General features: G+C 37.5%; 1 protein-coding gene and 1 pseudogene across 1 annotated transcript; one reads left to right on the forward strand and one right to left on the reverse strand.

Moving 5' to 3' along the window:
• Positions 1-159: 159 nt before the first annotated feature.
• LOC113547015 (E3 ubiquitin-protein ligase TRIM35-like) lies at positions 160-4,704 on the reverse strand (annotated as a pseudogene).
• A 7,182-nt stretch (positions 4,705-11,886) lies between these two features.
• asb11 (ankyrin repeat and SOCS box containing 11) lies at positions 11,887-15,327 on the forward strand. Its single transcript, XM_026947238.3, has 7 exons — positions 11,887-12,164; positions 12,516-12,595; positions 12,750-12,857; positions 12,944-13,094; positions 13,927-14,061; positions 14,766-14,951; positions 15,066-15,327. Exons 1-7 carry the CDS (start codon positions 12,068-12,070, stop codon positions 15,188-15,190), a joined length of 882 nt encoding a protein of 293 aa, XP_026803039.3. The 5' UTR covers positions 11,887-12,067; the 3' UTR covers positions 15,191-15,327.
• Positions 15,328-15,677: the final 350 nt, after the last annotated feature.

The raw sequence follows: 15,677 nt of genomic DNA on the forward strand, positions 1-15,677 counted from the left end.
TAGTTGGTAAAGATCACATAGTGTACATGACACACAGTGGATATAAAAAGCACATACCTGTTAACCAGTTTTTGTGATGTAAAAAAATGAATCCAAGATCACCTTTAATGTGATATAGCAACCAGCATAATTGACATGAAAAACAAATAGAAATGGTTTATGGGGAAAAAAGAAAAATAAAAAACTTACAATAACCTGGTTGCAGAAGTGTGCACACCCTTTTATAATGACGCATGTGACTGTGGTTCATTCCACCCATCACTGAGTGCACCACTGACTTACATCACCAAAATATCTGGTCAGTAGAAGTGCATTAGCATAGTGTTTTTCTTTTCCATCCAGGTTTTTTTTTTTTATGAGAAAAAAACTTTTTCTCTCATCTTGATAAACAGAGATCTTCTTGATAAACAATCTAATTTGAGACCATTATAATTATTTTACATCTTTATTAAATTATCAGTGTAAAGAAAGTGATTGCACCCTAAATTGTATTTTAAACTGTGTATGGTTATCTAATGCAGGATTGACATTTAAGTCCATTTGATCTATGCAGAACCAGAAACTGCTGGTGCAGAGAAACTTCTCCACTGCACAGTTTCACACATAACACATAGCCAGCTTTATCCAAGTTTTGCAGTTTTCTCACTAATACCCTACACAAGTCTCCAAGGCTTTAATTGATTAAAAGCTTTAATCAACAAATATACATCTTACTGTGCAGTTCTACAATGAGCAAGACCTAAATCTAATGTTTATGAACTGTACTGTATATAGTATAAAGGAGGACCTTTGCAATGAATATCAATCATTTAATCAAGAAGGTTTAATTAAAAATAATACCTGGTTCAGCTGAATTAATTCACTCTTACAGAGCACTGAAGTGGGAGGACTTTCATAGGAGGTATTTTACAACCAACAACTAGAAATGGCAGTAATTGCTCAGTAAATCTGTGTGTGAAAGTGCGTATGTGTGTATTAGTGAGAGATTCAGAGAATGACAGCTTTCCTCTGTCCCAGTCCAGCTGCACTCTGATCCTCTGGAGTTTCTGTGCTACGGAGAGGCGAGTGTCTGGATGCGGTGTAGAACATGCTGCATATTGACTGTTCTTATACCACACACACCAGACTCCATATCTGGAGAATACATCTCCCTTCCTCTGAGCCGATTCTGTCATCACACCCACAAACCAGACTGTGCAATCTCCAACTTCATCATCCCAGAACTGTCTCCCTGAGTTAAAGCCCTCAGAGCCCAGGATACACAAGCAATCATCAAAACTCTCTGGATTATCAGGAAGCTTTTGTATGTTGTCGCTGCGTCTCACACTGGTCAGATCATCAGACAGAATGAGAAAAGGATCTGCAGTGTTGGGGAGTTATGGGTGCTGTAAAAGAAGACACAAGAGAGTTATATACAGCATATATATGTACAGTGGAGTCCAAAAGTTTGAGACCACTAGTATAAATGCTTTTGCATGGGAAACAAGGTCCCTGTGTTGAACACACATGTCTGATGTATGGATAAATCCCCTTCCCCTCTCCCAATCCTTGCAATATATCTTGCAATAGAAATGGTTCCCATCACAGACAAACTGTATGCGCTTACTGTATGATTGTTTGTGGACATTTATTAGAATTTAATTCTCATTATTTGCTATAAAACAAGATTGTGACAGCTGCTGAATATTTTTAAACTAGCTCAGTTTGTAAAAATCATGACCTGACAACCCTGTAATTAGCTGTTCTGCCATCTGCTCCTCCTCTCTGACTGAAAATGTGCAGACAGCGAGCATGGGACAGTGTGATTTGTCCCCCAGTGGGCCTCTTTTAGCACTTGTTGCAGTTCCCATTTTGCAATAATAACTCTATGGATGCTACATTGGCCAGGGACCATGCTGGCTTTCTAGATGATCCTGCAACATCTAGAAACGTGAGCAAACCAAATGACTATTTGGACATGAATATGTCAGATTTTTTTAAAAATCTTTGGTCACTCAAAATAGATAATTAGTATTTCAACAGAATTTACACCTGTTGGTATGGACAAGCTGATACTGATACACTCATACACACACAAACAGAAAGAGAGGGGAAGACTCTTACTGTATTGGACAGTGTCCTGCATCTTCTCCCAGACTCTGAACTTCAGGTTGGCCAGATGTTTTGCCACATGGATCAGTGCTCCTGAAAGCTCCTCTGGATGCTGCAGTGTGCACTGAGCTCTGCAAAAACATTCAGGAGTCAGTGTTGCTGTGGGTTTGGATCGGGCATGTGCAGTGGGGTGTGGTGTTGGCTCTATGGATGGTCAACTGCTGTTTTACTCTAATTAGTCAGAAAGACTGCTTTATGTAATATAAATCATGTTTTTTTTTTTATTTATAATTATATACAATTTCCTAACTATAAATGGAAAGGATAATATGAGTAATATATATATATATATATACATATATATATATATATATATATATATATATATATATATATATATATATATATATATATATAAAACTGTCATCTAATTCGTCTTTTTTTTTTTTTTTTTTGATTAAAAAATAACTTCATATTCACTTTCATCACTTTCATATTACTGATAATTTGAGACCATACAGAGATTCAGCTTTGGACCATCTTGGCATCTTCCCCTAAACAGAGATGAGAAATAGATAAGAAAGAGAGACAGGAACCACATCACTCACCTTTTCACTGTGGCCTTGTAGTTCTGTAAAACAACAAATCAAATATCAGTGGATATGATTTACATTTTTACACGACTGAAATGTGAAGTTTCTGATGGCAAGAAGTTTTACTTTCTCACAATATAAGTACTGACTAAATGATCCTCACTTGTAAGAACGAGACGTCTTCAGCTCTCATCTCCTCTTCTATGGCTCTGATTGTGTCTGAAAGAGATGATATGTCTCTGCTCAGCTTCTCAATCTTCTCCTCCATCATCTGACTCTTCTGCTCCTCTTCCTCTCTCAGTGCAGTGATCCTGGCTGCCTCTTCATCTCGTAGAAACTGGTGAAGCTTCTCAAACTCCTCCTTAATCTGCCGCTCTGTGTGTTGGGCCTGAATCTGCAGTGATGAGGAAAATAAATGAAATATAACTGATTATGCAATGATGCAAAATATGATTAGAAAATCAAACCCATGTTACTGATTCTAACCTTTATATGTTCTGCAGTCTGACTCTAGTTCAGTTTACAGTCTTTAAAGATCTTCAGTTTCTCCTGTAGGGACTTCAGTACAGTTTTGAGCTCCTCCTGAAACAAATCAACATACTGCAGGCAGACTCTGTGTTTCAGCCCTTATTTTACACCCTGTTTTCTCAGATCAACATCTCTGCTCACTGAGAGCATATAACTGTACAATGTTCACTATGTCATTTGAAAGATATAAGGTGTCAAACCCACACTTTATATTACAATGCACTTGTAACAGTTTTATATACCTGATAAATACAATGAAATGAAAATTATTCAAAAGCTTTTATAATTGTGTAATTTATTTGCATTCATGTCACAAAATGAATTACAAAAATGTAAAAAACTTGCCATGAAGGAATTTGATCAGTTCTCTGACAGGACAAGCAAGGCATCAATTAGTATCTACACCAGGAATCTTCTCAGCCTCACAAATCAGATAAAAAGCCCATAACAATACAAGTGGTAACATTAGCATCACATTCTACAGATATACTGCAATCTTGAGTGAATTATAGTAGCAAGTTCCTTGTCATGTGATGGTGAGTGGCTAGGGGGTTTCCCCAGAGTTTTCTATCAAGGAGCCCAAAAGTTGTTTTCCTCATTCCAGAAAGTACCTGGAGCTATCTGAATGGGCCAAGTCCACTTTTTTAATTTATTAAGTATCTAAGCATTCGACATTACTAATAAAATGGAAATCTTTTACACTCTGTCTCTGTTTTCATAGTTTGGAAGTATTATAGGCATTTTCTTTCAGTGGTAAAATTTGGTAACATTTCTAGCATCAGCTCAAAAATGCCATGTATTTTTTAAAGGCTTTCCTGATAAAAGAGGAGTTTATAAGTGACCATTAGAATTCTTGTTCTGATTCTAATGGTCAGATTTAGCTAAATGGGTTTCCATTTCTAATTATTGTATAGTATGGACCACAACAATTTGTACAATGGTCATTTAGCTCTAAAGTTTATGAAACATATATTTCCATAAACTTAGGCTAATAAAGGCATTTTCACATTTGTAGGTTTCTACTGAATTTCTATTTAAAACAAAATCTAGTCATATGCAATATATTATATATGTAACATTTTAAACATTTTACCTTACAATCTGTTACGGTCTCGTCAATGGGGCAGAATTTGTGGTTGGTGTGTTTTCTTGAAGTCTGACACACCACACACACCGGCTGTTGATCGTCCAGACAGAAAAGTTTGAGTTTCTCACTGTGCAGACTGCAGACTGTTTCAGACGCTGATGAAGTTGTCTGATTTCCCTCCTGTAAAAACCTATCACACAAGTTCTTTAAAGCCAAGTTCAGTGGAGGATATCCCATAGACGACTTCCTCCTACAAACAGGACATTCTCTGGATCCTTTGGTCTCCCAGAACTGCTGCAAACACACTTTACACACACTGTGACTGCAGTGCAGAAAAACAGGATCCTTAAAGATTTCACAGCACACAGGACAGGACAACTCCTCCTCTGAGAACTTGGATGCCATTTTCTTTTTCTTTTTTTTTTTCTTTTTTTTTTTTTTTTTTTTTTTTGCTTCTCTGCAGTCCAAATTCTTACACATTCATTTTTAGTAGAGTGTGTCACCCTGGTTATAGGTTTGTTTCATGTCAAACACACAGCTTCGTAGGTCCAAGGACTTAATATTTCAAAGGACAGCAGCTGTCTCAGGCTCAGCACTTCCTTAATAGGAGGGGTTTTATATAAGAAACAGTATGACTATTAAATTTATCTAGTGATTTTGAAGATGTTTTCTTCACACTCAGGGAATGATATTTTTTCTTTGATGTTAAAATTAATTTTCTTTTGTTTTGTCTTTTTTTTTCTTTAATTATTTCTGTCATTCTGGCTCAGTGGCTGCACTGCAGATGTGGCCACTTGGCTAGTTCTTTGAATGGACAGGATAGCAGCACTGTCCAGTAACACTTGGAAAGCTGGTCTGTGTATATATCAACAATAACTGTCACAGAGAAGTCTCACAAAGTAAAATCTCACAAAGTTACAAACCAAGAAAGACACAGTGAATCTGAAATTGCAGATCTTATCCAGCAAAGGTGGCAAACCCTTTCATCCAGCTTATCATACACAGGTTTGCAGGGAGCATGGAGCCTATCCCAGGGGACTCAGGGCACACCCTGGATGGGGTGCCAATCCATCACAGGGTGCAATCACGCACATACCCATTGACTAACTACGAACAATTTAGAGATGCCAATCAGCCTACTACATGTCTTTGGACTGGGGGAGGAAACCAGAACAAGGAAGAGAGAACATGCATACTCCACGCACACAGGGCGGAGTCGGGAATCTCGAACCCTGGAGATGTGAGGCAAACATTCTAACTACTAAGCCACCGTGCCCCCAGAAAAACCCAAAAATATTACCACAACAAAGTGACAACAAGAGGTAAATGTGAAACTGAACAGAAAGGAACAACAGAATAAATATTCCAGGAGATCCAGAGAGTTAGCAGCAGGCAGAAAGAATACATCAAAACCCATATGCATTGCTATATAATTCTGTAAACTAGCTGATGTATCTCAAGGGATTTTTTATTGGCTAGGAAATAGAAGGATTAGGAGGCATACACTAGTGCTTGAAAGTTTGTGAATTTCCCATATTTAGAATTTCCCATATATCTGCATAAATATGACCTAAAACATCATCAGATTTTCAGTCCTAAAATTAGAAAAGAGAAACCCAATTAAATAAATAGAGAGAACACAATTAAATAAATGAGACTAAAATATTATACTTGCTCATTTATTTTTTAGGAAAATGATCCAATATTACATATCTATGAGTGGCAAAAGTATGTACAGCTCTAGGATTAGCAGTTCATTTGAAGGTGAAATGAGAGTCAGGCGTTTTCAATCAATGGGATGGCAAACAGATGTGAGTGAGCACCCTGTTTTATTTAAAGAACAGGGATCTCCCAAAGTCTAATCTTCACAACACATGTCTGTGGAAGTGTATCATGGCACGAACAAAGGAGATTTCTGTTGTCCTCAGAAAAAGAGTTGTTGATGCTCATCAGACTGGAAAAGGTTACAAGACCATCTCTAAAGAGTTTGGACTCCACCAATCCCCAAATTGTGTACAAATAGAGGAAATTCAAGACCATTGTTCCCCTCCCCAGGAGTGGTTGACCAACAAAGATCACTCCAAGAGCAAGACGTGTAATAGTCTGCGAGGTCACAAAGGAACACAGGGTAACTTCTAAGCAAATAAAGGCCTCTCTCACATTGGCTAATATTAATGTTCATGAGTCCACCATCAGGAGAACACTAATGTGCTGGTGTGCATGGCAATGTTGCAAGGAGAAAGCTACTGCTCTCCAAAAAGAACATTCCTTCCCATCTGCAGTTTGCTAAAGATCACGTGGACAAGCCAGAAGCCTATTGGAAAAATGTTTTGTGGATGGACGATACCAAAATATAACTTTTTGGTTTAAATGAGAAACGTTATGTTTGGAGAAAGGAAAACACTGCATTCCAGCATAAAAACCTTATACCATCCATGAAACATGGTGGTGGTAGTATCGTGGTTTGGGCCTGTTTTGGCTATCTTGGGCCAGGACAGCTTGTCATCACTGATGGAACAATCAATTCTGAATTATGCCAGTGAATTCTAAAGGAAAATGTCAGGACATCTGTCTGTGAACTGAATCTCAAGAGAGAGTGGGTCATGCAGCAAGACAATAACCCTTGTGCAGTTATTGCTGCACAAGGGGGTCACACCAGATACAGAAAGCAAAGGTTCACAAAAATTTTTTCCACTCACGGATATGTACTATTGGATCATTTTCTTCAATAAATAAATGATCAAGTATAATATTATATATATAGTATAATTTTGTCTCATTTGTTTAATTGAGTTCTCTTTATCTACTTTTAGGACTTGTCTGAAAATCTAATGATGTTTTAGGTCATATCTATGCAGAAATATAGAAAATTCCAAAGGGTTCACAAACTTTCAAGCACCACTGTACATTGATATTATTGGCCATGAAAGTTAAAAGGAATGTAGTTTTACAATCAACAAAAGGAACGTTCCAGGAGCATTTCCTCTTTAAATAAATCATGTTCACTGTTCATTTTTATAACTTATCACTTTTATAACATTTTTACAACATTCCTTTTCACTTTCAATATAGTTTGGACTAAACAGGCTTTTCATTCTGCTTTTGGTATGGGAAAATGAGTCAAAATGTGTTAGATAGAGATGTGTCAGAAAAAATGCTGGAGTATTCCTTTTAACTGTGTCTTGGTGATTTTCTATTTCTTGTACACTGGTTAGATTCATGAGTGTTTTTTTGTTATTCTTGACAGCTAATACATTTCAATACTTTTTCAATAGTTCTTGCAGCCTCTGTTTGGCTGGCAAGTTAAAGTATAATAACCCCAAATATTACATAAGATTACACTCAAATAAAAAATGACCCCCAATGTGGGGCCATAAAATGCCCCAGAAACCTAGTTTAGTTTTTCAACCCAGCTTTGCAATGTAGTCATTTTACCCACAAGTAGAGTTAAAAATTCAACTCATATTTCTGGGTCAAAACCCTAATGCAAATCAGCTCGGTCAAAACAAGCCATGCTGGCTTAGGCTTAGTCTATAATGGTTGCAGCACTGGGTTCCCAAATTGGGTTGTTTTTTCAGTTGCACAGAGCTCTCTATCGCTCAAAACTACTGTTAGGCCCCAAAAGGCAAACTCAAGCCAAGGTTATTATGGTAAAGCTGCCCAAATTCCCAAAAATACTGTTGACAGTAAAGATGATGGAAGAAGTGAGAGCAGTGATGATGAAGATGTTCCTTACCAAGTTTAAAAGAAAAATAGCTAGCAAAAGCTGTCTCATGCAGATGCCTGTTATTTGTGTGTGATGATATGAATGTGGTAGTCTTGTTACACCATTCAATGATAGCAAATAACACAGCAGATAAAAAAGACCTTTTGTAGAATGTGAGCTAGACTCCCTGACTCCCATAAAAACTTCAAGAAATTTCTCCTATCTTAGTGTCTTAGTGCTACAAAAGAAATGATGCAGTTAAATCTCATAATAATTTAGAAGCTACTGCAGAAAATGAATCAGTATTTCATTTGCAAACTACCACCAATTAAAAGCCATTGATAGCAGTTGTAGAAATTTGTCAAACCAAAAAAAAGGCAAGCTGCAGCTCCTTCCTGAGAGCCACTGAGAATAAAAATGGAGTTTTCCATGGCTCCATTGCAAGATGATGAGATTGCGATAAATGGGGTCAATGAGGTCCTGTCAGCAACCCCTACCTGTCATGTCCACAATGGACAATTCGCCCCCAGACCACCGAGGGCACCCATACTCAATTTTTGAAATTCTTCTTTTGTTGTCTTCTTGTGTTTCCCTCCTTAGTTGCAAAGCATTGTGTGTGTATAGTTGGTAATGTGGCTGTTATGACATTACGTATTTGCACTGTGCGTGGTTTTTGTTTTCATGCTCAGTATTGTATTCCTTGCCTTGCCATAGTCTAGTCCCTTGTTTTAGTTGTTCCATTTTTCGGGTTCTTTTTCAGTCTTTCTTTATTCTTATGTTGTATTATTAAAGAATTCTGTAAATGCATCTGACTCTTTGGATTCCTGACAGAATGCTTCGCCTAAACACGGATGCAGCAGATATGCTTCGGTGCATGCGGGCCCTTCTGGACCAACTCACGGCTTGGCACTATAACATGTGCCTCCTCGGGGAATTTTCTGAGGGGGGCTCCAGACCTAGCTGGAGCCGTCTCCCACCCTCCTTGCCCCACTTTGGATGTTGGCCTGCCTCCCTACCCGGCTGAGGGTGTCTGCCCAACTCCTTGCTCGGCTGGGGCATAGCCCTACCCAGGGGTCAAGGCCCTCCTAAGTTTGGGTGCGTGAGGGACCCAAATCCTTGGATTCCTGACAATACTACAATGACAGTGAAGATCATAGCCAGCCATTGCCGGATGAACTGATGCTCTTTTTTTCTTTTCTTTTTTTCTTTTTAAAGCTCATTATGTCATTAAGTATGCAGCCCACTGGAGAGCAGTGTGATGTAGTGAACAAGATTTTACTTAATTCGATCATACAAAAATAATAATATAAATGAAGGAAGTGTCAGATGGGACTACAGAGTAATCTTTAGGATATTTGGAAGAAGGTGTGAGATATTTGTCTGACTGGAGGGGAAAAGCTAAAGTAGAGAATGATATGGGTAGTTTTAGGGACAATCCTGAAAATGTGGAGACATGAACAGATATCATACAATAATTACATCAGTCAGAATTTTAGACAGATAACAGAATGGAATACCCGAGGACCAGGAAGGGACATAGGCCTTTCACCTTCAAAGAAATGCAATACTGACTCTCACTTTTTTGCAAAGCAAAAAGTATTGCATTAATAAGTACTAGTTTCTCCTCCATGCCACAGTGAGTCACTTCTAGCCACATTATCCAGGTTATTTCTAAAGGAACCAAAAACTTGAAAACCTTCTGGTGGATGTGCTAATCCAAAAATGGTAGTTTTTGATGAACTGATTTGCAAATCAGTTTCTGTCATGTTCCTCTCAAAATTCAAAAAACAACAAACAACAAACACAAGCTGATCCCATAAACCACTACAGTGTGTTAGGCTAGGATGAAAGTGTGTTGTAAAGGATGAGTTGACTGAATACGATACAACGCAAAAAAATGGAAAATTATTGAACAAATCCCTTAGTAATCGTAGGTAAAAAACTGAGAATGCAGTTAAGCTGTGGACAACCTACAGTACAAGCTTACACACTCACTTTTGTTGATTTTACTGTATATTTATTACTTAGTTGGAAAGAACCAGCCTGGAAATTTTAATCAGACTCCCCATCACTACTAAATTTGCTCAAAGTTTCCATCGTTTCAACAAGTGGGAGGAGCAGGAGGCACAGACTTTTGACATCCCCTGGCAGTGACTAGTTAAAAGAAATGTTAAAGCAGCAGCAGTCTGATCTAGGAAAATGAAAAGTCACATTTACCCTTACACACACACATGCACACACACAGAAGACAGCAGGACTGTACTGTCTGGTCACCAGAGTTCTTCACAAGAGCAGAATTAGTGTAAATATTCTTTGGTATTAAAGTGCATTAATGTGGTTCACTCAGGCTACAGGAACTGACACTGTTTTCACATTTCCACCAGTTTAATCACCACTATAATTTAGTGATTATATAGGACGAAACTGCAACACTGACATACTTATTGGGTTTTAATTTAAAATTTGATCTTTGTATTGACTGTTAAATCCAGACTGTGTAGTAATTTTCATTAACTGATAAAATGATAGCAAAAATGTTCTTTTTTTTAAATTAAATGTATATAGTTTGCATTTTATAAAGCAAGATTAATTAACTTGAAATAAGTCAAACCTGTTTAATATGTATAAAGTGTTAAGAGGCTTTTTCTATGAATGCAGTTACCTGCTAACTCAGTAAGGAGTTAATGTTATCCCCACTTTTTAAATGGTACATGAAATTTGAAACTTAGTTTATCATCCTGTTCTTTTTGTATTTTTCTGTACAGCTATGTGCACAAAACCACCTCTAAGTGATTGTTAGCCTACCAATGTGTTTAGATCCAAACATGACTGAAAATGTCCCTGTTCTTTTTGTTTAAATTCATTAAACATAATGTAAAAGCTAACGGGTGCTGTCCTTTACTGGACTTGCTCACAGTGGTCATTTATGAATATAACATTTGTGAAAATGTTTGATTTGAGTTTTAAAGGAACCACATACTTACTACTGTAAAAAAAATTACTGGGCTGCGGTTATGTATAGTATAATTTAAAATAATGCAGTGACTTGATATTGTGTCTTTTATCTTTGTAATCTAGACACCAACAAAGACGTTTAAGTGTATGTTTTGTTTTGGGTACATGCTAATTCTCTAACTGCACAGTCATAATTTTGCAATGTGGTGCAGAATTTACATAAAACAATTTGTATAATAGATAGTGGAGACTACAAGTAAGATCATGCAAAATAAACAAATAATGTTCATATAGTTAGCAGAGAGAAGTTTAGTTAGTTAGTTTGAAAGATAATGGCCAGGGTGTGACATTCAGGACTTCAGTAAAACCCAAACATGTCTGATAATACAGACATTCTCCATTCAAGGCTGAACAGAGGAGCCTCATTTACACACCGTTCTCACCTTGTGTAAATGCTTCCACACACACACACACACACACAATTCACACATTTTCTTTAAACTTGGCCATAGTCTGGGTAGTGAATCGTTTTAATGTTTATGTAAATAGATTTAAAGCCATATAAATGACCAAGTCTATAAGAAAAACTTAAAGTGTCTAGTTCATATTTGAGTGAACCGTTGCTTTATTCTGCTAAAAATCTAATTTACATTTGTGCAGTAGGTGATTTGAGTGTGTGTGTGTGCTTGAAAACCTTTCTTTCACTAGGAAGCAGAGAGCACATTCTACGTGTTTTTACATGTGTGTGTGTGTGTGTGTGTTTGTGTGTGTGTGTGTGTTTGAAAACCTTTCTTTCACCAGGAAGCAGAGATCACATTCTTCAATATGTTTTTACATATGTGTGTGTGTGTGTGTGTGTGTGTGAAGGTGTGAGGGTGTGTGTGAATCTATGTCACATTATTATGTAGAAGATCTGTGCTCCTTTGGGGGAGGCTGATGTGTGTATTTGCATGATAACTGGTGGGAGGTACAGTTTTGTAGGGGGGAGTGTGTGATATAGTCAAGGACATATAATGCTGGCAAACACGGTCTCACTAAACTGAACATATTAGATCATTGTTTCTGCAGGACACAAGTTGTTGTGAGCCTTTTTAATAAGTCTGAAGGATGGCTGCTGCCCATGCTGAGGTGTGTGTTTGGAATGAACCGTGGCAGCAAGTTTTTCGGGTCTATGGAGGATGGGTGTGTAACACACTCATGGAAGGTGAGTTTGATCTTTTACTGTACATCTGTAGATCTAAATGTTTTTTATTTCCTCCCTTGGTTTGTGGACAGTGGGACTTTGGATAAGCAAGTTGAATGTTATAGTGTTTATGGGTGTGTGTTAATATCTTGGTTCAGACCAAATGTCTTTTGGGACTTTTGGATGATTCTCATGATGAAAATGGTTTCTTTCACAAAAACAACAGCTTAATTAAAAAACATCTGAAAGAGCCAAATGATTTCCTTTGGTTAGGGTTATGACTAGGTGTAGGCATAGCATTAATTAGCTGCATTAATAATGGAAGCCTCTCACAAACATAGTAAGTCGAAAGTGTGTGTTTGTGTGTTTAAGGTTCTTGTGCAGACAGAACTCCTCTCCATGATGCAGCTTTGCAGGGCCGGCTACTCTCACTTAAGAAACTACTATCTCAGGTAGAAAATGACGCACACAAAGCAAACCTCTAAATCTCAGAAAGCATTTGTCTGTTAATTCACATCACATAAGTGATGTCAACTGTGAATTTTCTACAAGAAAACTCTTGTAAGTAATGTATTTAACAGTGGTCCAATGCTTGTGTTTGCACAGGGGATGCATGTTGGTGTGGCCACGCTCGATGGCATCACTCCCTTACATGAGGCCTGTCTAGGGGGCCATTTTGCCTGTGCTAAACTGCTGCTGGAACATGGAGCTGATGTATGTCCTGAACTACCTGAATATTTCCTAGTCATAAATAAAGGATGTGCATGTAGGTTATTATCTGTGCGTGCATCTTCCCTCAGGCTAATGCTGTGTCTGTCGACGGAGCCACGCCTCTCTTCAATTCATGCCTCAGTGGTAACACTGCCCTCCTCCAGGTCCTTCTAAAGCATAGCTCTGTCCATCACCCAGCTCATCTGCGTAATTCACCCATCCACGTTGCTGCAAAGCAAGGTGTGTTTATTCACATAACTACATATTATTACTGCTCCCATTGTTCATATCACTGCTATTACTGTCCACAATACAATTACAGGCATATAACAGTGTGACGTTAGTCTTATGTGGGTGAAGGTCTGTTTTAAGATGGCACATCAAAGTTTCGACAGTCCAGCTACCAACACTCTAAACTGCTATAATCTACATTTACAATTCAACAAGCCATACACTTGAAGGCTATTTCAAATTTATATTACTGAAATTCTGAGACAATTAGAAAGTAATTTTTTTATGAAGCAAACTCTTAATCTCATTATATAACAAATAATGATAATAAACATAGGAAAGAAAGACATTTTGAGATATGCTTTTCAGTATTTTTTTTACTGTATTCTCTAAGACCTAAAATACAAATTAATTGTAAAACATTTAACAATACTAGAACATACTTAACATGTTAATATACAACCACATAAACATAACTTACAAGTCTACTAGCTGAGCTTCAGTCCCAGGTTACAATAAGAACTTCAGTTTATTAAGCACATTGTGCTACTACTCACATGTAATGTACGTAAAACATATACAGCTAAAGGTTTCTCCTCTGGCTTGCCATAGTGAGGTTTCAAGTCTGTTCTTTTCTGTCAGAGTGTAAGTACAATGGGGATAATGACTGGTCAAGGCAGCCTATGTCATATTCATTTTAAGTTCATCCTGGATGATGATTGACTGACAGACTAACTCAGTGCTGACAAACTTGCTAGATAGAACAGCAGGGACTGGAATTAACTACACTAAAACGTTTCTTTAAGTACATCATGTGAACGAGTGTGTGATTATATTTCAGGTCACACAGCTTGTGTGGAGTTGCTGCTGTCTTATGGGATGGATGCTGATATGGAGCTGGATGAAGCAGGCACACCGCTTTACTGTGCATGTGAAACCAGGAGCACAGAGTGTGTACAGAGGCTTCTGATCTTGGGTCAGTATAAACACACATTTACTCACACACACACACACACACAGGTATAGATTCTTCGGACCCTGGAAACACAACCACTAAAAATCAGACTTTTAACTATATTTATGATCCTAATTGTTCGTTATTTGGTTTTCTGAGATTTAGATACATCAGACAGTTGATCTTCCAATACTGGTTGGTGTAGTTCTGCACTTGAGAAAATGTTGCTTATAAATAATAATAAGCCTGTTACATTGCTTAATCATCACACATTTGCCTTGAACAACTTTGGGTTATGTAATCTTAAATACACTTGTTTACAAGTTTTTTTACACTCTATGAAAATATTATCTGTAAAAATGGACAAAAGGATATAACATAGCTAAAAGCAGCCAGTAGAGGCAGCCATCTGGAAGCCAGAATCACTTTCTTTATAAACACATAACTTAGTATCACCTCACACACAGTACAGCTGACACAAAATGTTTGAGAGTAAAATTATGGCTTTAAAGTATTTCACGTGATAACACAGATGCAATTTGATTGATTAATTTATTTGTAATACAGACTTATCCTGGGATTATATAAAACTGTTTCTGTACGAATGATGTTCTAGACACACAGTTATCTCAGTCTTAAAATGGAAGCTATTGTCTTATGCAATTAAGTATAGTATTCTATTATTACAATATGTAATTTATGACTACTGTATCATATTGACTTAGGTGCTGATGTGCAGTGTGGGCGTGGCCTTGACACACCACTGCATGCTGCAGTTCGAGTGGGTGGATCCAAGGAGGTGGCACTGTTGCTTGAACATGGGGCTGATGTGAAATGTAGGAATTCAGAAGGCAAGACACCTCTGGACCTGGCTACAGATAACGGTATCCAGCATCTACTGCAGACAGCAGGCAAGAAAACATACACAAAATCATTATTACAGTAGCACTAAACAGCAAATCTATATTACTAAAACTAATAATTGCCTGAATTGTCTAATTTATTGCCTGTGTCTCATGTTGTAGGTCCACGGTCTCTTTCACAAATGAGCCGGTTGTGCATTCGTCGTTCCTTAGGCCAAAAAAGACTGAACAGAGCCAGAGTTCTCCAATTACCACACATTCTACACAATTATATTCTATATCAATAACATACAGACACACACTTCATGTTTACTGCACCAACTACACAGATTACACAATTATTTACACATGCACACATCTTTAGGAACTAGCTTTCTGAATCTGGAAATATTTTGCTGTAAATAAATTCTTTATATTCAACTAATACTGGTTTGTTAATTTAATTTGAAAAACAATTGCCTATTATTATTATTATTATTATTATTATTATTATTATTATTATTATCTTAAGTGAACAGCAGATGGCGACATAGTGATATGCAAAATGAGAAGGCTGTGGTCAGAGGGAGAGAGAGTTCAACTGCAGATTTCTAGTGGAGTCATAAAAGCTACACCTACACAGAACCCCAAAGACATGCGGTCTAGAGACAGAGCTTTCTTGGAGAGGATGTGCAGAAGTAAGGGAATGGTAGTGAAGGGGACACATGTTTTTTCTACTCCAGAAGCACCCTAGAGGTCACATGTTCTTGCACATAGGAACACCTAGAAGGCACT

The sequence above is a fragment of the Pangasianodon hypophthalmus genome, chromosome 5, assembly GCF_027358585.1.
Source record: "Pangasianodon hypophthalmus isolate fPanHyp1 chromosome 5, fPanHyp1.pri, whole genome shotgun sequence".
Taxonomy (NCBI): domain Eukaryota; kingdom Metazoa; phylum Chordata; class Actinopteri; order Siluriformes; family Pangasiidae; genus Pangasianodon; species Pangasianodon hypophthalmus.